The sequence below is a fragment of the Hippopotamus amphibius genome, chromosome 2 (genome assembly GCF_030028045.1).
Source record: "Hippopotamus amphibius kiboko isolate mHipAmp2 chromosome 2, mHipAmp2.hap2, whole genome shotgun sequence".
NCBI classification, from domain to species: Eukaryota; Metazoa; Chordata; class Mammalia; order Artiodactyla; family Hippopotamidae; genus Hippopotamus; species Hippopotamus amphibius.
Window position 1 is genome coordinate 26,905,635 of NC_080187.1, and position 27,903 is coordinate 26,933,537.

At 40.9% G+C, this 27,903-nt stretch overlaps 1 protein-coding gene across 8 annotated transcripts in view; it reads right to left on the reverse strand.

Moving 5' to 3' along the window:
* Nucleotides 1-1,719: 1,719 nt before the first annotated feature.
* ZNF462 (zinc finger protein 462) overlaps nucleotides 1,720-27,903 on the reverse strand; it is a 141,551-nt gene continuing 115,367 nt past the window's right edge. For 7 of the 8 annotated variants that reach the window (XM_057721481.1, XM_057721482.1, XM_057721478.1 and 4 more), the window contains exons 10-13: nucleotides 25,637-25,860; nucleotides 9,918-10,050; nucleotides 5,478-5,601; nucleotides 1,720-4,400 (exon numbers count right to left, since the gene is read on the reverse strand). In XM_057721481.1, coding sequence (XP_057577464.1) covers nucleotides 4,193-4,400; nucleotides 5,478-5,601; nucleotides 9,918-10,050; nucleotides 25,637-25,860 — 689 coding nt within the window. In that variant the 3' untranslated portion in view covers nucleotides 1,720-4,192. Of the gene's footprint in view, nucleotides 4,401-5,048; nucleotides 5,195-5,477; nucleotides 5,602-9,917; nucleotides 10,051-25,636; nucleotides 25,861-27,903 lie in introns of all 8 variants that reach the window. The other variant, XR_009051304.1, reaches the window with a different exon arrangement.

The following is a 27,903-nucleotide window of genomic DNA, read 5'->3' on the forward strand; positions in this document are numbered from 1 at the left end:
TTCTCTCACGTTGCATCTGTCCTCACCATTCGTGAGCTCTTGGAAGACGAGTGCCTTGTCTGTTTTGTTTGTTACCTAGTGGCTAGCACCAAACATTTGCTCAAAAATATTGGCGAAGTGCATGGGCGATGGGACCAGCATCCTGTGGTTTCAAAAGAGGGTTTCCATCTCCCCCTTCTGTTTCCAAGGGAACACTTCCCTAAGTCCCTGATTGTGGTAGAGTCCTTTCTGGGCCCATTGGTAGTTAAGACCACACACTTTCCAGCCCCCTGTGGGTAGGTGGGGTTGTATGACCAGGTCTAGCCCATGCAGCAAGACTGGAAGTGATGTGTGCTACTTCCTGGATGAGGCATTTGAGTGGGTAGATCACCTCCAAGCTCTCAGCAGTGACCCCAGGATCCATGTGTTGAGATGACAGCAACATCAGATGGAGAAGCTTGGATTTCTGAGCCACTAGATGAAAGGGCATCCCCACTGACCCTCACTGGGAATTTGTGTAAGAATTAAACCTCTATGGTGCTAAGGAGTTGCCTTGTTGCTGCCCCTACCATAACTAATTTATCAGCATATTCCACTTCGTCTACATAAAACCAAGTGGGAGTATGGATTAGACATGAACTCAATAAAAACATTGTTCATTAAGTATTTGATGGAGGCCATGAGAGAGGAATAGCAATGTTTTACAATGGACAAGTCCATTACATCACTTTCTCTCCTTTAGGAAAACACACAGAAGAAACTTCTTAACCTGCAGTTCTAGAAAAGGTTGAGAGTCTCTTGAACATTCAATACTAAAAAGTTCCTAGGAATGTGATTCTTGATTGAGCCTGTTTTGCCATGTCATTCAGGAAGCGCAGAGCCAAGGACGTAGCTTGTGTATGGTCTCATGAAATGTATCTTTGCCAGTTCTCTACCATGATTTTGCTATTCATTTTCCCTTTGGGTCTTGATTTACCTAACCTTGTTTTCTCTTTGTTTTATATACTCTTGTCTCTTAAAATCTTTCTTTTGCGAAGGAGATAAAGAAGACAAGGAAGGGTGAGAATCAGATTTTTAGAATGGGCTCTGGATGTGACCCATTCTTCACACTGGTGAAGGCAGACAGTGTAAATTGGCTTCGAGTTTAAAAATCAGTGCTGTTGATTTTAATGTACTCTTCTAGGTTTCATGACTATTAATTTTTCCTTTGATTTATAACAAGGTAGCTCAAAGAATAAGTTAATGATGATAATTACTGGTGCAGGATGCATGGTAAGATAGTTTGTGGCAGTGGTTGTGACTTGCAGTTAGATGAAAATAACTGTGCTCACGGGTTCAGGGTCCCCAGATGATGTTCAGTCACTGGCATTTCCTCCTTCTGAAGCTTCAAACACCACTTTAACATTTTTGACGGAAAACATTCCCTCTATAAAATTCCCCCAGTTGGTTATAAATAGCTGATGCAGAAATATTAACATTTTAAAATCCCAGCTCACACCTCACCTTAAATTTACCTTTGCTTTTCATAATGGTTTAGATTCAACGGCTTGAAATCTCTCTCATGTACATGCACTGAAAGGCAATGCTATATACTTTCTGTATTTCATATTTGTAGTCCTATCTGTAAATGATTTACAACAGATGTACATAGACACATGTGAAAAAAATTCTTTATTAATTTCTCACATTTCATTACAAAATGTATGTTGCAAACAACTTGAATAACCTACTTGTGTGTTTTCTGTTGTTTTTTAAACCCTTGGCTTCAAGAACTCAGGATCTCCCCATCTTTTATCAAGTATTGGGAAACACTGATTATTGGAGTCAGTAGGTTATCATTTTGCTATTTATTTTCTTCTCTCAAGCTCTGAAAAAAAATGTCCTCTGTATAAATTAAACAAAAAAATGTTGTAAATTCTATGTCATTACAGTCAACAGAATTATAATAATGCATCCAAAATGTGCGGCCACAAAATATCAGGTATATGTTTGAAAAAAGAAAAAAAATGACATTCTAGCCTTGTTAAAAGGATAATGGTCCCATATTTTTATTAACAGGTTAGCAAAACAAAATCCAATGGATTACAATATTTACATGTTATTTGAAAAATAAAGTAGTGATAAAAGCATGTCACAATTTTCTTTTTTTTTCTTTCTTTTTTTTTTCTTTTTTTCTTTTTTGTTTGTTTTTTGGTAACCATTACAAACACCCAATCCAGGTATGGAACTGTTTCATACATTTGAAATGAGGCCAATTAAAAACAAATATGGACACAAAATGAATCTTTGTCTAGATAGTTCACACTTTCCCCTTTTTCTGGTTTCCACATGATGGCCCCCATCCCTAAAAAAAAAATTAAATTAAAACAAACGCCCTACAAATAAAAATTCTTAACAGCAAGAAAATAAAAGAAGAACATGCTTTTCAAGTAAGCACTTATTCCACAAATGCAATATCTTTCCATGGATTTTATTTGAAGCTGTGTGGGACACTGTCATCTCAGCAATTCCCCTTCCCTTTCTCCCCCCTCCCCCAACCCTTCCAAGTAAAAAAAACAAAACATGAAAACCAAAGGACTCACGCACATCCACGCACACGCACACATCCAAGTTCACACGCACACAGGCTTCTAAAACCTAGGATTCAAGGAAAGTTCTACTTTTTGGAACGAAACCCTTTGTTCACAATCAGAACATATTATAAATGTAGACTTAGATTTAGTCTAAGCTGCTCCCTTCTGAAAACGCTAATATGGGGAAACAGAGCAGCTGGCAGCTAGATTAAAAAAAAAAAAAAAAAGTAGTTCTCCAGGCTCCTTGTAGGATATAAGTATTTCTTGAACACTCTCACCAAAGGGATGGGATTCGAGCACATCCCCTTGTCCTGCAAAATAAGTGAGAATCCCCCTGCTCCCCCCAAACACAATGCAAACAAAAACTGAACACAGATTTAAAAATCACACACAAAAGCCAGCCCATCCTAACAGAAATTGTGTGAGACGGATAATGTGTAAATTTGACAGCAACAAAAGGGTGAAGAGGACTTCCTCGTCTGGCCCACAAGCTGCATAGCTGTGCCGAAAAGTTTGGTTCTTTAGTTAAATTAAAAAAAAAAAAAAGTTAACTTCTTTGTTATTTCCATGTTTAAAATAAAAACATTCCTATTCACAAAAAACTAAATCTCCCTTGCCCCCAAATCAAAACAACAATAACAACACACACACAAAAAACAATTTATATGAAAAACTGAATTGTGCTGTGTTTGTAACACTCAAATTGATAGAAAATAAACATGTGGCGAACAAAACTCCACAGTCACCTTAAAATTAGCTCACATGAAATCTACCAAATTCTAAATTATAGTTGAACACTAATAAACAGCTTACCTGGAATAAAGGATGACAATTCACAAACATTTATCTAATAATTAAAGTCTGTTTCTTTTTTTTGTTTTGTTTTTTACTAAAATAATTAAAAAAATCACAGTATTTTAAGAAATAAAACCCACGTGGGGATTTTAAGCACAATTTGTGTTCCTTTCTTTAAAACTCTTTTTTTTTTTTTTTTTCTCCATTCACCATCTTGCCCAGCAGTTCTCTCTACATTTAACCACAATGACGACAGGTAGTACTGACAAATGCAGAGAATTCCCTTGGTTAAGTTTGAGGTACTAGGAAACAGGTGACTGTTTTATGCAAAGCAGTTTTTTGTTTTCTGTTTTTGTTTTCTGTTTTTTTTTTTTTTTCTGTTTGTTTTTTCCCAAAGCGGCTGCAGTTAGGTCTTGAAAAAGCTTAAGGTATTAAAACTAGAAAAACGCACTGAAAGTTGTGCGTCAAAAAGTTGTTCCCCTAAGAGAAGTCTTCTACTGTCACGGAGCTTCTGTTTCCACATACTGTCCAAGACCACCATAGCGCACATGTGTGCAAGGGAGGTGCTTCTGTATTCCGCAACAAATGAAACTTCCACGATGAAGATCCGGGAGGAAAGATGTAGTGATGGAAAAGGAGCCACATATTCCAACCATTTAAATAACTTTAATTTACATACTCACTCACACAGGTACCAGTGCTTTGAAAATAGATTGTTCAGTCCTAAAAAGCAGCTTTGTTCTGTCTTCTCTTTTCTGACCCGCCCCCCCCTCAGCCCAAGCTGGCCCTCCCACTTTTTTTCATCACGGTTCAAGTAAGGGGTGATTAAGAATTTCACCAAACGCTTATTCTTTTTTGGCCTCTGCATCCTCCAGGAGAGATTTGTCAGCAGCTACTACACAGATGGCTACTGGTTCATTCTTTAGGGAAAAGTCTATCCCAACTGCTTCATCATCTTCCTTTTCCTCTATAGAGGGCATCTTAATACTGTCCTCCATGCTATCTTTCAGGTGGATTTCTTCTCGGCTCATCTGCTTGGTGTCATTCAACGCCCTGGAAAAAGATTCATGGTAGTGACAGGTGAGTATACATTTATTTTTTTTCTGGTTAAACAAAAAACATTCATGTCCTTATTTCTTTGATCCTCAAAAGGTCTTGAGGTCTTATAAATGCCACAGATGTATGACTGAACTATGAGTGAGTTACCCTTACTACCTGGTTATGCTGAGATCATATATTTCTGGTATCTTATCAAAAATTTGAACCTCTAGAAATATCCATTATCAGACTGTGTTTTGATTACACCATGCTTTGATTCCAGATCAGCATAATTATTTTTTATGTTCCTTCCTGTACTGGGAACAATATAAGTTATAAGTGGTCATAGCAAGAACTGTCTTAAGCTCAGACCCATCAGCGGGACCTAGAAGCTTGGACTAAAGGTATTAGAGATTTAATGGATAGGTCCAGAAACAAATCACAGAAACAAACAAAAAGCAAAAACCTGAAGATGGGACCCATGTCCTGGGAAGCTTAGTTATATTCTCTGAAGTTTAGATGCTTCACGTTTCTGGGCATTTTCTGCTGAAACGACCAACTCCTAGGTTCTCCTAGTGTCTGCTGGGCTCTAAGTGCCTTGTCTAGGGGACGGTTTTATGTTCAAGGATCTTATGAGTATTCTACAGGTATGCTCCCACCTACCTGGGAGGCAGGCAGAAGCAGGCTCTGTCCCCGAGGCAGAGCATTGAAGGCACCAAGAGGTGCGTGGGAAGGTTCAAGGCCACTCAGGGAATGAGTCATCACAGAGGCAGGAACAGAAGCCAGATCTTTGGACCCCGGTCCACGCTCTATCAGAGAACGTCATGCTAATGAAAGCTGAAGGGACACGGGCTGGAGAGAATGCTAAACTTCTACACGAGGGCTTGAGCGGGATCTGTCATTCGTAAAGATGATCTTTCCTCCTTTGACTTGTGTCTGGGTGACCATTTTAAAAACCAACGGAAAGGTAGAAACCCAGTTCATTACAACTGCCTCTCCTCCCATGCCCGGAAGTGTGACACAGGGGGGTCTATGTAATGTCAGGAGAAACCGCCACCTCGCACGATGGGCGAAGGCCTTCATGGGACTTACATGCCGTGTCTCAGCACGTGCCTTTCCCACTCAGAGCCCTGGGAAAACGCCCGTCCGCAAAATTCACACGGAAAACGCTTCTCAGTGTTGATAGCAGCCCCGCGGTCAGAAAATCTCATCAGATCTGTAAGGCGAAAACAGAAGTGTTACCTGTGTGCTGGGGAGCAGGCAGAATAGAAGTCAGTGTTCATCAGGAAACCTCCTCTCCTGCCTTCCCGCCCAAAGCCCTTCCGTGAAACCAGTTTCCAGGTTTCTTTCTCCTTCTCCTACTGGCTTTTCACTGAAGGATATTTCTCAAAACTCTCTCAAGAACTGTTCCTGGTTCCCGGGCCCCAGGCATCCCCACTTCTCCTCACCTCCTAGGTGCTTCCATCACAAACAACCTGGGTCTGTCCTGCCTGAAGAACCCCTTCTGTTGGTTCCAACGGCATCCGAGCCTCTTTTCTATCCAGTCTCTCCTTTTTGAGATGCTCTATGTCACTCCCTCACAGTTTAGCACCTACTCATTTTCTACATTGATACAAGTTTATCTCTGCTCACTAAAAAGGAACACAGGCTACCGAAAACACTGGACCCGTTTAAGCATAGTAAGACCTCAAGGTTTCAACACATTCCAAGAAAGGCTGAGGACTCACGACTCTTGGTCATCTGCCATGGATCTTAATATCAACACCTCCCAGGGTGACTGCAAGTGCTGAATGAGATCTGCAAGCAAAGGACCTAGCAAGAGTGAGTCCTGGACCTTGGGGAGGTCTGAATGTGAAAGCACGTCCTCAGCTAGGAAGAGATCCTGGCCAGCTGCCCAGTGTCTACGCCTCAATTGGTGTATTCTAAATATGGGGATATGTAGACATTTCTGGACAGGTCTGTTGTAAACATCAAATGTTGACTATCGTTTTATTTCCTCCACGGCCCTGGGCACATGCGAGGGGTCTGATAAATGCGGACTGGCTGGCTAATTGTTTACAGGCCCCTCCTCCTGGCACACTCAAAGACGAGAGCTTATATGGCCTTTGTGTTATCCTGAGTCCCAAGCCCATATGTCTTTCATTATACCACAGAGGGCCAAAGCTTCACGTGCGTAGTAAACAGCAGGATCTAGATGGCTCTGCAGCCACACTCAAAGTGAGGGCAGCGCACAGGGAAATGTGGATCATCTCTGCATATCTGATCACTGTGTGCCTGTACCTACAAGATGTTACAGGAAGATGTCTCCTGGTTGAAATGCTCCGTCTAATAAAAATCCTCGGGATGATGTTAACAGGCTAGGTGTCTCTGTGCTGCCTTCATCTTCAGCACAAAAAGCACTGTGAATGGGGCCAGTTTTAACAAAAGATGAAACATTTTCTCACAAATTAAGAAGATCACCACACAAGCCATTAAAAATAATTGCACAGACTATCTTCCTTGATTCTTTTCATTGGAAATGAGACAGCACCATCTGCTCTGCGCATTAATTCCTTAGCAGGGATTATCTTGGGCAAGAAATCAACAGAATGCCTTCCTGACTCCTCCCAACTGCATAATGAGAGGGGGTGGGGAGGACTCTGCTTGGGTTCATTTTGATTTCTTCATGCCTGGTTTCTTTCCTTTCAAATTCCCTCTGAGCTGCCTTCTGAGGCAGGACCTGCCGTGTGGCCACAGTCAGCCCTCTCCCCAGTTCCCGTGTTGGGAAAGGACGTTGGGAACGGGGTAGCGCCAAGCACATGAGCCCCCCAAACTGAGCGCCTGGTGGGCGTCTACACTGCCAATGAGGGGCTGCTCCTGGCACACTCACTTGCTTACCCCTAGGAAACGTGAAACCAACCATCTATTCTTCCCAAGGGCTCATGCTGTTTCATCCTCAAAGGAGGCGGCCAGTCATTACCTGTCACACATCAAATGGCTCTCCATTAGCCCTGAGAGCTGTGCTAAAGCCACCTCCCGCTCTCTACTCCTGGAAGACAGAACGTCTGGCAAAAACACCCTGAGGCTATTGTGTGCCGTTTCTTCTTGTTGGCAAGAATACACCTAGATGGAAAATTGATTCAAAGGCGATGAGACAAAGGAGGCTGTTCTTTCAAGGATCGGCGAGGGGGACGGGAAGGTTTTGGCTAGTAATTCCCATTAACATGACTAGAAGTTACTCATGTGAATCCCCCACCCTCTGAGAGAGGAATACACGCTCCTCCACCCTAAGACTTTTCTCCCCCATGCTGTTAAAGCTCATGAATGTGGATGCTACACTTTCCAGGGAGAGGCGATCAGACACCATGAAGTTCTCTCCAGGCAAACCGAGCTGGTCTGATGCCACAGTGCCCGCATGAGGGGCAGCCAGGCTGGGCGGGCGAGAAAACGTGCCGGGTGCCTCACACATCTAACTGCCATCTTTTTCTCCTAATTGTCTATGCTTTTATTTTGGAGGCATCACAGGGGAGGGGAGAACTAAAAGGGGCTCTTGCCTCCACAATGCTTATAACCTGTAAAATCACGTGTGCTCGGCTCTAGAGATGAAAAAGCCATGGCATCCAATGAGGAATCATTTCCTGGAGAGGCACGGCAGGGCACAGAGCACCATGAAGAAAAGGAGCCCGTGTGCCCTCTGTCAAAAGCATCCTCTTCCAGAGAACGTTAAAGAATTCATCATTAAGAACATATTTGTGACATGCTAGCCGGAAAAAAAAAGGAAAAGAAAATTAAAAAACCATGCTTCTCCGATCATAGCCATTTTCCTTGTAAGAAATAGATGACTACAGCCCCTACTAGTAAAAGCTGTAACTTTACAAGGGTAATCAGTCTATGTGGTGCAGGTGTTCTATTTATCCATTTACCACGGGCGGGGGGGTCAGGAGCCACACTGGACCCCCGCTTAGCAAACCTGTGGTCTCCTACTACGGCAGAGATAAAAGATGGGGGGAGAGGGGATAGGGATGGGGGCGGGCATCGGGGGAGTCAGGAAAAAGAGCAGGGAGAATCTCAGAGGGAAACCGCCACCTCATCAGCTTTCGTAGGCTTGCAGACCGACCAGGCAAAAATCCCAAGAAATTCTGCAAAAGTGCACTATCAGTGAGGCCCTAAGGGCCACTGAATTGACAGAATTCAGGGCCAGGTTCCCTTCCGTGAGGAAGAGCCCACTGGCTAAAGGGTAGGGGAAATGGTACAAAGTGTAAAAGACATGTTGCCTTTGGAGCCAGAAGACTTAGACTCAACCTCCAGTGTTTTTGTTTTTGTTGACTTTGAACAAGCTCTTAAATATCCAGGGCCTTTATTTCCCCATTTATAAAAATGGCAATCATACCATCTACATTGCAGGGTTTTATCATTATTATTAGGTGGTCACTATGTTCCAGGAACTGGACTAATGTTTGTGTGCTAACATTAAGATTTAAGATTTACGCAACCCTAGGAAGTGACGTTGTTGTTATCATTAGGATGATAAATGCACAGGAGATAAAATAATTTACCCAAGGTCATATAACTAACAAGTAGCAGAACTGGGAGCCAAATCCAGACAGACCAACCTCTAACATTATATAAGATTAGAAAAAAAAGATTATCAAAACCACCAACACTGGGCCTGGTACACATAGTAATGCTCAATAATGGCAACTAATCTCATTCTTCTCATCACTGGGATGATATCCAGCACATTTATTTCTCAGGGAGGTTATCCACGTGCTTCTGATAAATCTGCAATAACTAAAGTAAGATATCCCAACCTATATTCTTTATGTATAGTCTTGGGTTTTCCTCCATATTCTATGTTGAACAATATAGAATACCACTCTAGATCACAAAAGTATGTCTACAACTAAATATACTTTGAAAAACTTCATTTTGAAAATAATTATAGACTCAAAGAAAGTTGAAAAATAGTACAAAAGTCCCACCAAAACTTCCCCTGTAAACAAAATAAAATAAAAGCCACTGGTTTTTCTCTCTCTCCTTATGAAGCAAAAGCAGTAGCATGCGGGTTAAGAGGGGGCCATGCAGAGGGACACACAGAGAGGGCTCAAGCCCTCTGTAGCTTCTGTCCCACAAAAACCCCAGCAGTGCACACCCCAGCAGCAGCAATTTTAAATAAACATTTAATTGGAAGTTCATTTACATTCCTCAGTAGCTTTTACAGGGCCATCCATCTTACTCTCTGTCTGTCCTTATTCTGCACATTCTCTAGAAACCAGTTTTCCTGAATAAAAACAAATCACTGCCATGTATTTTTTAAACAAACGTATATCTACAATTAAAGAGAAAACGTCTGTTTTCCTTGGAATTTCTATAGCTGGTAATAGTTTACAATGACACAGCCCCTGACGTGTTGCTTAAGTCAGTCTGCTCTGCTACTTAACGAAGAAGGATCATTCCTTCTGTTACTCCTCCAACAACCTTCTGCCTCCCTTCTGTCTCAGCACGGCCAGCCTGGATGCCATCTGGGGCTCAGAGGGCAGGGATGGGACCAACCTCTGTCATCAGCCTTGCTGTTCATTTCTTCTTCCTTGTCCTCATCATCGCTGCTGGAGCTCTCCATCTTCTCCTTCATCTGTTCCAGCTGGTCCAAGTTAACCCGTCCAACCAGCTCAAAGTTGCGGCTTACCTGAAAAGGACCCAACAAACACTGGAATCATGACCATAACTGAGTGTGGCTCTCCCTGAGGGACACAGCTTTCCAGCACCATCTTCCTATGGGTGTGTTTGTAGAACCAGAACCAAATGACACCAGTGCCTAAGGGGTCGTTTTCTTCACTTTGACTCTCCCACATTCATTTGCACCGGAACTGCCAACATTGGACCTTCCTTTACCAAACTTAGTAAGAAACAGTGAGCTACAGTTAGCCAAAAAATCAAAAGTATTATGAAGCCTGGGGTATAGAGTAGGTGTCCAATAAACATTTTTGGAATTGAATTCAAGGGCATGCCTTTTGTAAACTCCCCATATTTCAAATACTTCTGGAGGTGAAGTGACTGTAAGGACCCTGACAACTAGCAGTGAATCACAACTTCCACCAGGAGCCTGTTCACCTGGAGGGCTGTGCGCTGTCCCAGCTTTGACCAAATGACAGCTGTCCGATTCCCAACTCCAGTTTAAATGTAAGATGGTATTGTTACTGTTTAGTGTTACTAGTGTTTCTGAAGCTGACCACAGCCTATTCATCACAGCTGGGGATTATCTGAGAAAAATCTAGATGACAAATCCCCAAAAACCCTTCTAAAGTGTTAACTATGGCTGATTTTTGTTTACATAAAACGTAGTTAGAGTAATGTGGGAATCCAAACTGTCTTCGAAATATCATCCAAGAGAAATAAAACTCCACCCTGAGAAAACCTCTAAGGATATTCTGTTTGGGGGTCTCACATCAATGGTAGCACAAAATGCAACCTCTTCAATTAATCTACTTTCAGAACTTCTTCAGTTGCGTGCACAGAATTATCAGTAATGACAGCACAGGCGTCAAGCCAACAAAATGACTCAAACTGATACAGGGATGGGTTCCATGCTTCCCCTGTTGGGGGCTGGGGAAGGGGCCACGAAGATAAATGAGACCCAGTTCTGGCCTCCAGAGGTTCAGAGTTTAGTTGAGGAGGGAAGACAGACTTCACTAATTAGACTCCAAGGCAGATTTCCATAGCTGCTACAGTAGAGACAGGGCGTAATGAGGGCGCAGGAGAGGATAGGGAGAATTTACAAGACAGTTTCAAAATATTCCCTGGGACTGGCCTGGAACAAAGATGTGCTGAGCACCACCAATTCCATATGCCTGGCAGATGGGAACATCACCATCGACTGACAGATGCAAGAGAAAGAGCCTGGAGTATCAGGGCCAGCAGACAGTCCTGTGAAAATGCTTAATACTGTCCCCACAACATCACGTGGGGGGTCAGTAGCATGGAAGAGGAGGACGAAAACTCAGGATAAAAGCTCTCTTAAAGCAAGAGAAACTATCCGTTGATCTAACTGTAAGAATGAAATCCGTGACATCAGTTGACTTGGAAAACGACTCGGCCTGAGGGAGGAAAATGTATCTTCATCACTCTCAGCACTAAACCCTCAGAGAAGGAAAATTCCTGTTTTGCTCATGAAAAAAAGTTTTAAAGATGCATAGACTAAGGTGAGGAGGAGGAAGTCGAGTTAGAATCTTTCTTTCTCTTTCCTCCTGAGTTCACACTATCAGCTGTCAAAGGACTTTTGCCCAAAGTACCTTCCTAATTAGGGCTTTATCTATGTACTATCCTCACTCCTACAGACCAATACAGATTTTTTTAAAATTTATTTTTATAACATAGACGCAAAAATGGAGGGCACAAGGAGCAGGAGCTTTGAAGTTAGACCTGAGTTCAAGTTCAGGGTTTGCCATGAACCACAAGACTCAGCAAATTACTGAACAGAAATGTCCTCAGTGTCCTCGTTTCTAAAAGGGGGTCAGCATAGTACCCAAAACACAATAATTCACCAAACTGTGGTTTCCTTCTCCTTTCTGGGAATGTGGCCTTTTCCGATTTTGGCTTTTGGAAACGTGTATAAGAAGTATCGTAAATGCATATTTATGAAGTTATGTTTCGCCACAAAGTCTACATTTTAATCAAATAGCATTTATGACAAATATTTGAATAAAAGTTTTCTGGGTTGCCAGTTTTTTTCAGGGAAAAGAGGCAAGATTCCAATTGGCCTAATTTTGAAGTATGCAAAGAAACAATATTTTGAAATGATCGGTACTTAAAAGGCAGCCTTTTCCAATCACTTTCTCCCCGCTTCAGCCAGGGCAACTACAGGCGTGTAGAAGGGGCAGCAGAGGTGGGCATTGCCAGGAAACAAAAATAATGAAACCAAGAAAGGCCAAAAAAGAATCGTCAGACATCTTCTTCAATCCAGCAGTTTGCATCCATTCGTTCGTTCATTCATTCATTCAGGACTCCGGAGGCCCTGCTGGGTGCCAGGCCCTGTGCCTGTCATGGAACTCGCAGTGACAGAAGGAGATCTGTCACCAAACCAAATGTTATTTTTTCTTTTCCTCCTTCCTCTTTCTTTTCCTTTTAGAGGAAAACTGTTAGCAGTTTGGATTCTGCACAATTTTAAGAGTGCATGACATTTTCATGGTATAACCTTCACCCGGGGCTCAACGACAATTTATTTGTCCTAAAGATTTCTAAAATCTTTGTTTAAAAGTAAAAATGAAAATTTTTGCTATGTAATTAGGACATTTTAAGTTAAAAACTCTTTATAGGGTTGAGTCCTTACGACACTTTAAACCTCTAAACCAGCAATCCAGGATTAATCTTCATACAAAAGGAAGACTCCTTGCTGCATTTCTGAGCCATTGTAAGCCCCCTCCCTCCCTCCCTGCTGCTTTCCCAGCGTTCATTCTCACCACCTCTTGCATCTAACCTCCAGTGCAGTCTGACTGAGTGATTTTCTTTTAAAAAATTAAATCTGCTCATGTCAGACTCCGCTTACCCCGAGGATAAAACTCCGGTTTCTCACTGTGGTTTACATGTCCGGCTATCATCTTACATCCTGGCTCACCCTCTCACTTAGACTGACTCCCCTTTGCTCCCACCACCCTGAACTTACTGAGGTTCCTGGAACAGGCCAGGCTCTTGGCTTTGTGCCTCTCTCCACACAGGCCATGTCCTCTGTGTGAAATTCTCTCAAGCCTGCCTCCCTCAAGCGGTGCCTCCTCAGCCTTCCAGCCTCACTCCAATGTCACTACATCTGGAGGGACCCTCCCTCAACTCCTCGTTGGTTAAATATCCTTGCTCTGGGCTTCCACAGCACCCTCCCCTCCCCTTTTATAACTCGGTGATTATATAGCCCAGGGAACTAGATTCAATATCTTGTAATAACCTATATATGTGTGTATAACTGAATCACTTTACTGTATGTCTGAAACTAACACAACATTGTAAATCAACCCCTCAGAAATTAACTGTTTCTGGCCTTTCTCCCCCACAGAACTGCAAACTCCATGAAGACAGACACCCTGCAGCTTATTCAAGCTGAATCTGGACTGGCCAGCTCAGTGTCCAGATTAGAGCAGGCACAGTTCTCACCTCTTGGATACTGGGTGTCTGCATTTTCATTTAATATATTTTTCTTTCCTATAAATGTTTACAAAGAAAAATTAGTAAACAGAAAAAACTCATTTAAAATCCAATGACCTATACATAATACCTGTGAACAAGTTGTTATATTCCTGTATTCCTGTGCTCTGTTCACAGATGATTTACAGTGCTGCTTTTTTATGCCTGGTTTGGTATAAATATCAATCTCTGTATACATCCATTTTTAATCACCATATAATACTTTGTTAAGTGGATATATTATAGTTTACCTGACTCTTCCCATGTGGGTTTACCTTTGGTTATTTCTGGCTTTTCACTATTCAAAATGCAACAATAAGCCTTGTTATATATAAAACTTTCTTTCATGTTTAGTTTTAGCCATGGCAATCAGGGAAGAAAAAGAAATAAAAGGAATCTAAATTGGAAAAGAAGAAGTAAAACTGTCACTGTCTGCAGATGATATGATGCTATACACAGAAAATCCTAAAAATGCTACCTGAAAATTACTAGACGCTCATCAACGAATTCAGTAAAATTTCATGATACAAAATTAATACACAGAAATCTTGCATTTCTATACACTCACAGCAGAAGATCAGAAAGAGAAATTAAGGAAACAATCCCATTTATCAGCACATCAAAAAGAATAAAATACCTAGGAATAAATAAGTCTACCCAAGGAAACAAAAGACCTGTACCCTGAAAACTATAAGACACTGATGAAAAATTGAAGATGACACAGATGGAAAGATATACCACGTTCTTGGATTGGAAGACTCAATATTGTCAAAATGACTACACTACTCAAGGCAATCTACAGATTCAATGCAATCCTTATCAAATTACCAATGGCATTTTTCACAGAACTAGAACAAAAAATTTTAAAATTTGTATGGAAACACAAAAGACCCCAACCTGAATAGCCAAAGCAATCTTGAGAAAGAAAACTGGAACTGGATGAATCACACTCCCTGACTTCAAACTATACTACAAAGCTACAGTCATCAAAACAGTATGGTTCTGGCACAAAAATAGAAATATAGATCAACGGAACAGGATAGAAAGCTCAGAAATAAACATACACACCTATGGTCAATTAATCTATGACAAAGGAGACAAGAATAGATAATGGAGAAAAGACAGTCTTGTCAATAAGTGGTGCTGGGAAAATTGGACAGCTACATGTAAAAGAATGAAATTAGAACATTCTCTAACACCATATAAAAAAATAAACTCAAAATGGATTAAAGACTGAAATTTAAGACTGGACACTATAAAACTCTTATTAGAGGAAAACACAGGCAGAACACCCTTTGACATAAATCGCAGCAATATCTTTTTGGACCTATCTCCTAGGGTAATGAAAAAAAACCCCAACAAATGAGACCTAATTAAGCTTAAAAGCTTTTACACAGCAAAGGAAACCCTAAACAAAATGAAAAGACAACCCACAGAATGGGGAAAATATTTGCAAATCAAGCAACTGACAAGGAATTAATTCCCAAAGTATAGAAACAGCTCATGCAGCTCAATATAAACAAAAGAAACAAAAACAAAACAAAACAAACAAAAAAACAAAGCACAAACAACCAAATCAAAATGGCAGAAGATCTAAATAGACATTTCTCCAAAGAAGACATACAGATGGCCAAAAAACACATGAAAAGATACTCAATATCACTAATTATTAGAGAAATGCAAATTAAAACTACAACGAGGTATCACCTCACACCAGTCAGAATGGCCATCATCAAAAAATCTATGAACAATAAATGTTGGAAAGGGTGTGGAGAAAAGGGAACCCTCCTACATTGTTGGGAGGAATATAAGCTGGTGCAACCACTGTGGAGAACAGTATGGAGGTTCCTTTAAAAACCAAAACTAGAACTACCATATGATCCAGCAATCCCACTCCTGGGCATATACCCAGAGAAAACTATAATTCAAAAAGATACATGGACCGTAATATTCATTGCAGCACTATTTACAATAGCCAAGACATGGAAACAACCTAAATGTCCAACGACAGATGAATGGGTAAAGAAGACGTGGTATAGGGACTTCCCTGGTGGTCCAGTAGGTAAGACTCCACACTCTCAGTGCAGGGGGCCCAGATTTGATCACTGATTGGGGAACTAGATCGCATATGTATGCTGCAACTAAGAAGCCCTCATGGCGCAATTAAAGATCCTGCGTGCCACAACAAAGACCCGGTGCAGCCAAAATAAATAAATGAATTACAAACACACACACACACACACACACACACACACACACACACTGGAATATTACTCAGCCATAAAAAAGAATGAAATAATACCAACTGCAGCAACACGGATGGACCTACAGATTAACATAGTAAGTCAAACAGAGAAAGACAAATGTCATATGATATCACTTATATGTGGACTCTAAAACATGATACAAATGAACTTATTTACAAAACAGAAATAGACTCACAGACTTTGAAAACAGACTTAAGGTTACCAAAGGGGAAAGGTGGGGGGAGGGATAAATTATGTGTTTGGGATTAACACATACACACTACTATATAAAATAATCAACAAGGACCTACTGTATTGCACAGGGAACTCTATAATAACCTACATGGGAAAAGAATCTGAAAAAGAATGTATATAACACAACATTGTAATTCAACTATACTCCAATTTGAAACAAAAAAATTTTTAATTTTTTTAAATAAATTAATTTAAAAAAGAAAAATGCAGTAATAAGCCTTATTGTATATAAACCTTTCTTTTATGTTTAGTTTTAATTTTATAGGCTAAAATCTCAGATGTGAAATTAAAGGGTCAAAGTCAAATGCTATACAGATTTTATATTAAAGTTCCAATATATTTCTAAGCTAGCTTCTAAAATGATCATACTGGTAGTGATCATTACTTTCTGGATATAGAAATTGGTGGGTATCTGATCAACTTAATGGGGCAGAGGACATATGGAGGGACATTCACTTTTTTCTTTGGAGGTGAGAAGCAGTTTATCACCTTGTTTCCCAAAATGCCCACAATAGAGGGAGAAAGAGAGCAAGGCTGAGTCTGAATTCTAGAACCTGGCTCCTTGAAGCCTTCTGAAGGCAAAAGAAGCCATCCGTGTTTTTAAAGGGCAGATTGTTCAAGCACACAATCACTCAGTCTGTAAAACTATGTGCAGATCCTTGTATCCCGTGAAAGTTATTTGTGAATGCCCATGAATCCAAAGTCCCCACTAACCGATGGCCACTAACTCAGAGTCGTGTGGAAAGCTGTCCAATAAGGAGGTGAGATGAAGTGCCAAAGTCCACAAAAGCTTTACCCCTTAACACTGAAGTGGAGACGCCGCAAACCCTTCCACGCTCATGCTTAATGTTCAAGCTTCACCACGACATCTGTCTTTTTGTTTGTTGATTTTTAACCATTCAGCAAAATGGTTTCTATCTATCCCTAGCATATGAAAGAATTTCCATACTTGAGTGTTATCCTAAAGGAAGGAGTGTTATGTGATTTACAAATATAACCAAGTTGCACGTGCATTTTCATACTGTCCTGGGCGCAAACCGAGTCTTATAAGAAAGACTGATATAAACTTGCTTGTTAAGGGAGGAATAAAGTTGGACACCCTTGTCTTCAGGTTACTTAGCAGACATTAACTGGGCGAGATGGTGACGAGGAAAAACCCACTTAAGGTTTCCAGAGTCTCCCTCCTACTGACTTAACACTTGTACCTTCAAAAAGAGACACCCAATCAGGATGTTGACATCACCTACTAGTGCATGTTCATGTTAAAAGGAAAGGCCAAGTGAACTTTCTACTTCTAGAAGAAGTGACAGCAGAGAACATGCAAAAACTGTCTTCTACATCAGAAATGCCCATCTCAGTCACAAACTGAGAATGGGTAGTGCTGCAAAGATTTTAAAGGACTTACGGCCCAGGCAGGCAAACTTCTTCTGTGAAGGGCCAGTTAAGCAAGTTTTTTAGGCTTTCTGGACCATATAGTCTGTCACAACTACTCAATTATTGTGTAGCTTGAAAACAGCCACAGATAATATGGAAATGAATGAGTGTGGCTGTGTTCCAATAAAACTGTATTTAGGGACACTGAAATTTGAATTTCGTATAATTTCACGTCACAAAATACTATTCTTTTGATTTTTTTCAACCATTTAAAACTGTCAGAACCATCCTTAGCTGGCGGGCCATATAAACACAGGTGGTGGGCCAGATGTGGTCCACGGGCAGAGTCTGCGCACCCCCGGATTATGACATCAGGTGGTTTGCCCAGCAGATCTTCTTTGCCTGTCAAAGTCAGAATGGGAACGAGGGAAAGCAATCAGTGGGAGAAAGGGTCAGCAAAGCACTGTCTCTACGAATTCTTACAGGAAGGTGGTCAAAGACACAGGTAAAAGTCTTAAACTCTCAGCTAAGAGCATTTCAATCAGAGCTCTTGTAAAAGCTTCCAGAAAAGACATTCAGCCCAGGGTATTCAAGTTCTATGGAAGGTGAGCCATGACACCATACTTGCTTAGCACTATGCTGCCCTCTGATTTTATAGATACCTTTATCCAGCACTTAACATGCTGGTGGTGATTCTCTGTTTAAGCTCATCTCATCTGCTTGCTTATAAAACTCTTCCAGGGTATCAACCATTTCTTATTTAGTTTTATAGGCTCTGTGCAGAGGATAAGGCCAGTCATCGAGTTGACACATAATACATGTTATTTGAATTGACCAGTAACATAAAAGCCTATAGGTGATCATAAAGTATAAAGAACTTCATAATATTGCATGCCATGATACAAATTTGCTTGCTAACGAGAGAATAAAATTGGACATTTGGGACTTCCCTGGTGGCGCAGTGGTTAAGAATCCGCCTGCCAATGCAGGAGACACGGGTTTGATCCCTTGGCTGGGAAGATCCCACATACCACAGAGCAACTAAGCCCGTGCGCCACAACTACTGAGCCTGCGCTCTAGAGCCCGTGAGTCACAACTACTGAAGCCCACGCACCTACAGCCCATGCTCCGCAAGAGAAGCCACCACACTGAGAAGCTTGTGCACCACAATGAAGAGTAGTAGCCTCCACTCGCCGCAACTAGAGAAAGCCTGTGCGCAGCAACAAAGACCCAATGCAGCCAATAAATAAATTAATTTAAAAAAATCAGAAATTTTCTAAAAGATTTTGTTTCAATGTTTGCCAAATATCTACTCTATGCTGAAAATTAAGCCAGTAGTTTTTACGTGTGTCACTTAACCCTTATGATCATTCTACAAGATATGTATTATTCTTTGTACATGAGGAAAACAGGGCACAAAGCAAGTAAGTGATAAAGGCAGGATCAGAACTCACATCTTCAGATGACATAGCTCCAGCGTTCCCCGTTAGAACGCAGGTCACCTGTCGAAATGCAAAACTGCTTACACAATATGGAAAAATTACTTACGGGATACTGGCTGAACACAAGAAGAAGGAAGAAAAAAGGCCTGTGGCAATAATATTTGATCCAAAATTTGACGGGATAAAGCAGTAGAATCTTTTGAGAATATTTTCTTCAAAATAAAAACCTTTCTAAGAACAGTAAGAATAAAGGATGGTCAAGTACCGGAAGGGTATGCAGCATGGAAGTCAAGGAAGAGTATCTACTTTCTTTTGCGATCACTGAGTTAGAACAGAAAACATGCTTCTGCCAGACCTGACTTAGCAAAAGTCCAGACAAAATCAATCATTTTGAGAATTTCAACTCAGGCCCAGTCACAGGTACTCAAGAAAGCCAAGTGAAAGGCATCGTTAAAGTCAAAGAACTTTGCTGTCGGCCAACTGAGCTGCTGCCAATCTCCTGAACTCAAAATAGAGAGGCAAAGATGCTGCTGCTGCGTTTTCCTTACGTGAACAAACGGGATACTTACAATTTCTCATTTGAAAAGTGATTTCATTTATTGATTTATTTAGCAACCAGCTACTGGAGCCTTTATTGTATGCAGGGCACTATGGTCAGATTTGGGAAGAAAAGAGAGGTAAATAATGTGGTTTCCATTTTAAGAACACTGCATCCAGAGGCAAGGCAGAGCCTTGTTAAGGGTTAACTGCAAGTTGAGGCAACATGGAATACATGCCTTAATAGAGGAAGAAGGAAAGTTCTATGGAAGCTTGGAAGCTGGGGCCATTCATTTTGGCTGGAAACTTTAGTGGATAGTTTCAAAGGTTACAGGCAAAGAACACCTTCAAATGTCTACTTGAGAAATATCATCTAAGGTTCTGCCAGGCACATCCCTGTGAATATGACCACACCTCTTGCTCATCTACCTCTGATTTCTTGGTTTTCCAAAACACACAAAAGAAGGAGGTCCATGGTTGGCGAATCAAGAAGCAACTAACATGAGGGAGAGCATAGACCAAATGATATAATCTTCTGGAAAAACTTTCCGCTTGCAGGAATCCATGGAGCTGATAAAGCTAAAGATACTAGTACTTAGTTCAGAAATTAAATTCAGTCCAAAAACACCATGGCCAACGGTGTATTTTATGATTTGGAGTTGGGGAATGTTCTTCTTCTGTTTTATTTCTTCTCATTTCCTTTGCTGGAAACAAATATTCTATGTGACTTTTTTGCCACTGCGGATTTCACTAGTCCAGAAAGCGGAACAATTTTATTGGAATAACTAAAATGTTGGCGATTCCTCCTGAGCTGAATGTTCTTCTGCTTCCCCTAAACTGACAAAAAGTAAGAGGTACGAGTTCCTTAGAGTTCAGCCGCCTGAGGCTCCATTTGTATAAAAAATTAAAAACATTTCAAAGTAAATTCAATTAGTGAATGTGTATTGCCTGAATAGACTATCCTTCTAAATTTAATATAGCTAACATGACAATTTTACGAGCAAACCAAGTTAGAGATAATATATTTTTATGTTCCTTAAGCTAGCAAAGAGACTTCAGAACCATAAAGAACACTAACAAGGTATTGCATATATTTAAACTTTCTTCAGAGAAAAATATATGTGTGTTTTGCCAAATGTGAGAAGTGCGAGGTTTGGTTTTTTTCATGACTTCAAGGTTCCTAGAAATGATACGTCTTCATCTTGCACCAGCATTGCTAATAAATGGCACTACCGACACATGATTTCATTTTCTGTGTGTATGTGAGTGTGTGTGAGTGAGAGAGAGAAAGAGAGAGGAACATAAGGAGGGAGAGATTGAAAGAACAGAATAGCCTGCCTCTAGAAGATCTAGTGAGACAGAAAAAAGACAGGGAGTAGAAGGACGAAAAACTAAAATTTCAAATAGCCTGTACTGTTTACTTTAGATTCCAAGAGATTTACAAGTGATTCCTTGTTCACTGGTACAAAGATAAAGATCCAGGAAGACGAGATTCTGTGTCACGTAAAAAATGAAGGTGCTAAAACAAATTAAAAGGAAAAAAATGAATGTGCTGCTTGTCACCCCTTTTCTACTTCACCTTGGCTTCTGAGGATAAACACAGCAGTGTAAATCCAGGGCACTTGAGAATTTGGTTCTTCAATTGAATGGTTTATTTGACTTAAGGATCCTTCCTGCTGAACCAGTATTCTGTCTAGTCCGTGAATGATACAGTCTGACATCTTCAGAGACATTCCTGAGGTTTACCAGCTTTGCAGGCAGAATTCAGGAGTCCAGTTTTAAATATCCAGTTCTGTTTCATAAAATCCTTTGACTGAAAATATATCCTACAGTGTCTTTGAATTTCTCGTATAGATTCTCTCCACCACACAAAATCACCAAAAGCTATTCATGGAAGAACGTAATGAGCAATGCATGCAACCCATCATTTTACTAGAAAATGGTAAACCTTAGTTTAGAATCAGTTACTGAGTCTGTTGCACATTTCATTTTTGGCAGTTTACACTGTTCCCAGGATCAACCTTATAAGAAGAGACTGCAGAAAATGAACATTATTGAGGACCGACCACGTGTCAGGTCCTGGGGAACTTGCATCGTAAGGTTAATTTACTTACCATAAAATGAATCCATTTTAAATGAATATTTCAATGAGTTTTAGTAAATGCATGCATTTGTACAACCCTTCACAATCTTCTTCTATTACTCTAAGAAGTACCCTCATACCCTCTGCGATCTATCCCTGCTCCAAGCCTCCAGCCCGAAGCAACTTCTGATGTGCTTCGTCTCCTTAGTTCTGCCTTTTTCCAGAAATCGTACAATATGTAGTCTTTCGTGTCTGCCTTTTGTCCATTTAACATGATGATTCTGAGATTTAGCCATATCGCTACATGTATGAGTAGCTAATTTCTTTTATTGATAAGTAGTATTCCATTGTTGTTTTCTGTGGGAGTAAACTTGCTGGATCAGATGGTAAAGTGTATGTTTAATTTTTAAACAAATTGCCAAAACACTCCAAAGTAGATATGCCATTATACATTCCATTCAGCCCTGTGTGAGATTTCCAGTTTCTCCACATCCTTGCCAGCACTTTGGTGCTGTCGGTCTTCTTAATTTTAGCCATTCTAGTGGATGGGTAGTGACAGCTTACTGTTGTCTTAATTTGCATTTCTTTAATTATGAGTCTTATTAATCATCTTTTCATGTGATTTCATTTGCCTTCTGTGTATCTTCATGGATAAAGATGTCTATTCAGATCTTTTTCTCATTTTTAATTGAATTGTTAACCTTCTTATTACTGAGTTGTAAAAGTTCTTCATATTTTGGTTAAAGTCCTTTGTTAGATAGTTATTTTGCAAATATTTGCTTCCAATCTGTTGCTTGCCTTTTCATATCCTTAATGATGTCTTCTGAAGAGCAACAATTTAATTGTGATGACATCTAATTCATTGATATTTTTACTTTAATGTTCACAGCTATTGTATCATACCTAAGAATTTTTCCCAAGAGAAAGTTGAGTGACATAAGGGTCAACAATCACTATTTTCCACATGGAAATCCAATTGTAACAGCATTATTTGTTGAAAAACTCTTTTCCTTCTCACCTTGATGAACATCAACTGGCCACATATATTAGGGTTTATTTCTGGACTTTTTCTTTTGCACCACTGATCTGAACCATCTGTCCTTATACCAATACCACACTTTCTGGATTACTGTAGCTTTATAGTAAAAGTTTTGAAATCAGGAAGGGCGAGTCTTCCAGTTTTGTTCTTTTTTCATACTGTTTATGTCATTCTAGGCCCTCTGCATTTCCATATACATTTTAGTGTCAGCCTGTCAGTTTCTGCCAAAGAAAAAAGCCTACTGAGATTTTGATACATTGATTACACTGAATCTGTAGATAGGTTTGGGAAGCATTGCCAATATGGAGTCTTCTAATCCATGAGTATGGTATATATTGCATTAACTTAGTTCTTTTATTTCTCTTAACAACATTTGGTAGTCTTCAGCATAGAGCTTTCACAGTTCTTGTTTATTCTTAAGCATTTTGATTCTTTTTGATATTATAAAGAAAATTGATCTTAAAATTTCATTTTCAGATTGACAATTACTAGTACATAGAAATATAATTGATGTTTGTAAAATGACCTTATATCCTGCAACTCTGCTAAACTCACTAATATTCTAGTAGCTTTTTAAATAGATCATTTAGGATTTTCTACCTACAAAGATCACACTGTGAACAAAAACAGTTTTATTTCTTCCTTTCCGATTCTCATGGCTTGAATTTCTTGTTCTTGCCTCATGGTTCTTGACTTTTGTATGTCAATCATTAGTAAACTTCTCTTCAGTACATTGTGTATTGATATTCCTATACCCTTTTCATGAATGCTGAAATCAGGCTTTTGTATATCCTTCACCCCAATGAATGACCAGTTTTAATTAGTGCATAATGTCACTGGCCCATCAGTCAAAAATTCACTTTCAGCAGCACTGCTGTCTTTGTTTATAAAATAGTGTTTGGATAATTATTTCAAAAATTCAAACTGCATTTTGTATTCATCATTTAGAAAAGCAGGAATAGTTAATAAGCACGAGTCTCATAAACTTAACAGCAATTGAGACAAAGATGAAAATCATTCGGCATGCTGAGAGTGGCAATTCTTTAGCCTCAATTAGGTGCTCATTGGACTTAATAAGCTGGTCAACCATGAGAGGGAGTAAGATTAAAGAATCAAACACGGCATAGTGAAAATATAAATGTCAAAGACCGCGTCTAAAATGCAAAGTATAGTTAGTGATTTTATAGTCTATTTTAGGTCATTAGGGACATAACTGTCTTTCTGACAGGTTGTTGTTATACTTGAGTACAGTTCAATTCACAAATACACTGAGACATGGGTCTCAAAGTGTAGAAAATACCAGGACTTCATTTAATCTTACAAAACTTCTAAGATTCCCATTTAGAAATCAGGAAACAGACACAGAAATGGAAGTAGCTTGCGGTACAGTAAATGGTGGAGACAAAATCCAAACCTAGGTCTGTTTGGCTCCAAAAGCAGTAAACTAGGCCCCTAGTTTCTTGAGCAACCCATTTGCCTGATGCGTATTCCAAAGCCCAAGCGTCCCTGCCTGCTTTCACATCTGGTATGGTTTCTAGCCCTCACTGGAGTTCCCCAGTGACTCACAGCTACTCTGCAACCAGTGGGGAAGAATCTACCTTCCTGGTTTGCTCTGGCCTAAAATACCAGTCTGACGGCTTCAACACTTCAACATTCAAAAGATCCGAGGTGGTTACATAACTAAGACAGGTGCATAAGTATAGAAAGCTTAGTTTGAGATAGATGAGTGATTTTCCTTTCAGTTTTGGGGCAGAAATGCCCAGGAAGTTTAGATAAGAAAAGGGTATTAAAGTTTTTAAGTGAGGTAATTCAGGCTTTTCTTCTCTGCTTTCATTTTGGAGGAGTCACATTAGAAAATGAATGGATTCCAAGGCAGAAAAGCTAGCATCAAACCATTACATTGTAGACGGATGATAAAGCACAGCCTTCACTCTCAACACCCCACAGAAAAATTCTAACCCTTGGGTCCAGATGACTCAGACAGGAATCTTTATAACTTGGGTTTGTAAGTCCAGAAAAGAGACACTGTATTTCCACTGACAGTACACAGAGCAAGGAAAAAGGAAACAATATCAAAAGTGCTTCTCATTGTGCCTTAAGTAAACACTCACTGGGTGTTTTGGATTTGTTGGTTAATTAGAAAACATTTCAATAGGCTCTTTTCATGAAATAAGTACTAATCATATTCCCTGCCCACCCCAACCCCCTACACACACACATACACTCCCCGCACTCTGGACAATCTATAAAACCAGAAACAACTGTCTCAATTCCTGACGTGCCAGGTAAGTCCTCAGAGAAGTGAGGAAGCCATCTGGGATGCTTTTACCCTCTGATCAGCAGACTTTTGGAAGAGAATTTTTTTCATAAACGCCTTATTTTACATCCTGTACTAATCTGTTCCCTCCGCAAATAAAACACATAGTTTACGGTCCTTACAATGTTCAGATGTGAACAGCAATGCCTTGAAAAATTTGTGTAGTCAGCAATAGAGGAAGCAACCTACATAACTGAGGGCCATACCGGCAGAAGCATCGGATAGAACAGGGGCCGGCAACCATGCGTCCACAGCCTGTCATCTAATTTTGTAAATAAGTTTTACTAGAACACAGCCATGCCCATTCATTTCTGTCTTGTCTAGGGCTGCTTTCTTGCTACAAGGGCAGAGTTGAGTAGTTGCCACTGAGACCATCTGGCCTGCAAAGCCTAAAATATTTACTATCTAGTGGAAAAAGTGTATTAACTCTTGTGTAACACATTTAAAATAATATAGAAAAATACTCCAGTTAGGGTAAGTTAGAAAGAAGAAGGGGAAAGATACACTCTTTCATGTAAGGTATGATCACAGTTAAATACAACAAAGCAAAGTGGGCATAGCAGAGACCAAAAATGTTATGCAGTTGGATGTGGGGGGTGGGGGGTAGCATTTGGGTGGTTTTCTTTCCCCCGTCTACGTGTTCCACTTTTCTAAAATGACCTGACAGTTCTTTTATAACAGAATAAACTGAACCTCATTTTAAGCATCCTTTTGGCATGTCTCTGTCTTGCACACAGTGAGTGTGGCTGAGTTCGGCCCAGCCCCTCCCACAGGTGTGCTGAGGGTGGGAGGAGAGAGGCCAGGTCCGTACCTTATGCTCGTCCCGAAGGTGGCTGTCCAGTTCCTCTGTGTGCTTGGTCTCATAGTAGCAGAGCTGGCATTTGTAAGGTTTCAGTTCATTGTGCTTTTCTATGTGTTGCTGGAGGCTCTCGTCACTGGAGCAGGTGAAGGTACACTTATCACAGCGGAAAACTACTCCCTGCAAGTATTTTGACAGTTTGGATCGGCACACTTCAATGGGGACAACGCGCTCTTCTGTGGAAACAAATTGAATATAAAGATGGGAATTTTTACTGATGGAAAGCAGACGTCCTCTCTTGGGAGTATAAAGAGAGACACACCCGTCCACTGCTGCTACTTCTCGTGGCTCCGGGTCCGTGAACTGCACACACACCTCTGCCCACCGTCCCTCCTCCAGCCCCCGAAATCAAGGCAGTCCGCTGGGACATATAGGTGTTTCTAAGGCCAAAAGCTCTCTGTGTATTTAATACCCAGAATGACCTATCAATAGGGGTGGGCGGGCTGAAAGGTGCTGGCTAATTCCTGAAGGGAGGTGATTAAGGGAGGAACGAAGAATGGAATTTTTACCAACATAAATGATTACTGACAGCAACCATCAGCGCATCCTACTTCCTCAGCAAGTGGCTTTTAGGCTGGACTTACAGACGTCTTTAAGGGGGAAGGAAAATGACATTCTCGGAACACCCGTGTGCCACCACTGTGTACCTCCCTAGCAACTCTATCAGGCTGAAGTTATTCTCATTTTTACAAATTAGTAAGGCAAGGAACTGGGCTTTTACGTTAACTCTCCACGGGTCACAAACTCTGTAGCTGCCCGCACCGAGATCCCTGTGCCTGTCTACCGAACCGCAGATCTGGGATTTCCCATCACTTCCAATTCCATTGCTCTCTCCCCTTCCAAGATGTTCTTGAGTAGATTGTTTTCCTTTTCTTGAAACCAAGGGACTCTCTAAGATCAAATCTGAAAACAAAGAAATCTGGACACTTTCATTCACTACAACTCCAACTCTACCTCAGAAGAGCTCACTCGGCTGAAATGGCTGCAGGCAACCTTCCGGGGGAGGGCGGGGTGGGCGTGGGACCACGTGGAGGATTTGTGCCTTTTCAGACAATCTGTAATCTGATTGTCACAAGGGAGAAAATAAAAGAGAAAGAGGATTTGGGTGCTTTTCCCGTTAACATACCAAATGCTGTAGGGCTGGAAGTGTGCGTGCTTGTTTATTTTGTACTCTCTCACCCTTGTGTTTAACTGCTCAAATTAAATTTCACACCAGTCTGCCCAGAGTATCGGCACACGCGCCAGATATCCATAACTGGGATAAAATTAAAATCTGTGCTATTTATGCAAGGATCAAATATAGCGTGTGTTTTCATGCTGTGTCTGGATTTCAGAAGACTCTGAAAGTTTACAAATGGACGCACACAACATATACTTATATTATTTAGAAACAGCAATGTGTTATTAAGTCAGGAAAGCGTGCTGCATCCTCAGAGTCACTGAGTAGCAACATTTCCAGAGCATCCGTACGCTGTGCACTGAAGCCACTCCCGCTGGGAGCCCTCCCTTTGTGGTTGGCCTGTGTTTGGCCTCTGGGGAGTTTTCCCACCCAACGGCCTGCCTTGCTCTCAGCCAGCACATTCTCACTGCAGGGCAGTCCCTGCCTGGAGAGTCCCTGAATGCAGCGATTAACTGGCCAGCAAGAATCTGGGCAGAGGAAGCGTGGAAGGTGGTGTCTGCACCATACTCCCTGGAGCTCTAATGCATATGTTATTTTTCCTATACAAAGAGTCAGTCGCTTATTTAGAAATATAAATATTTTTAAACCAAAGTAGAGCAGACAGCTAAGAAACACATGATTATAATGGAATCCACACATTTTCTTAGAATAGCAAATGTTGTAACAGTCTTCTAACCATTCAGTTCCACAGTTTGGTGTAAATGGAGAAAAAAAAATGGTGTAAACTAATAAGCCTTAAGAAAGCCCAGGCAACTACGTTCTATTCCTCTAATCCAGGGTTTCCCAACAGTAGCACCACTGATGTTTGGATACAAGCTCATTCTTTGCTGGGGGGGCTTTCCTGTGCATTATAGGACGGGTAGCATCAGCACCCCAGGCCCCTACCCACCAGTGCCAGCGGTGCCCCCTCCTCCCCACCTGTGACAACAGAAAATGCCTCCAGGCAGCTGCACCCTGAGGAGGCAAGATGGACCCCCGAGTGAGACACTGCTCCAAGTCAAGTGCCAAGTATTCAGTCCAGCTGCCCTGGGTTAGACAC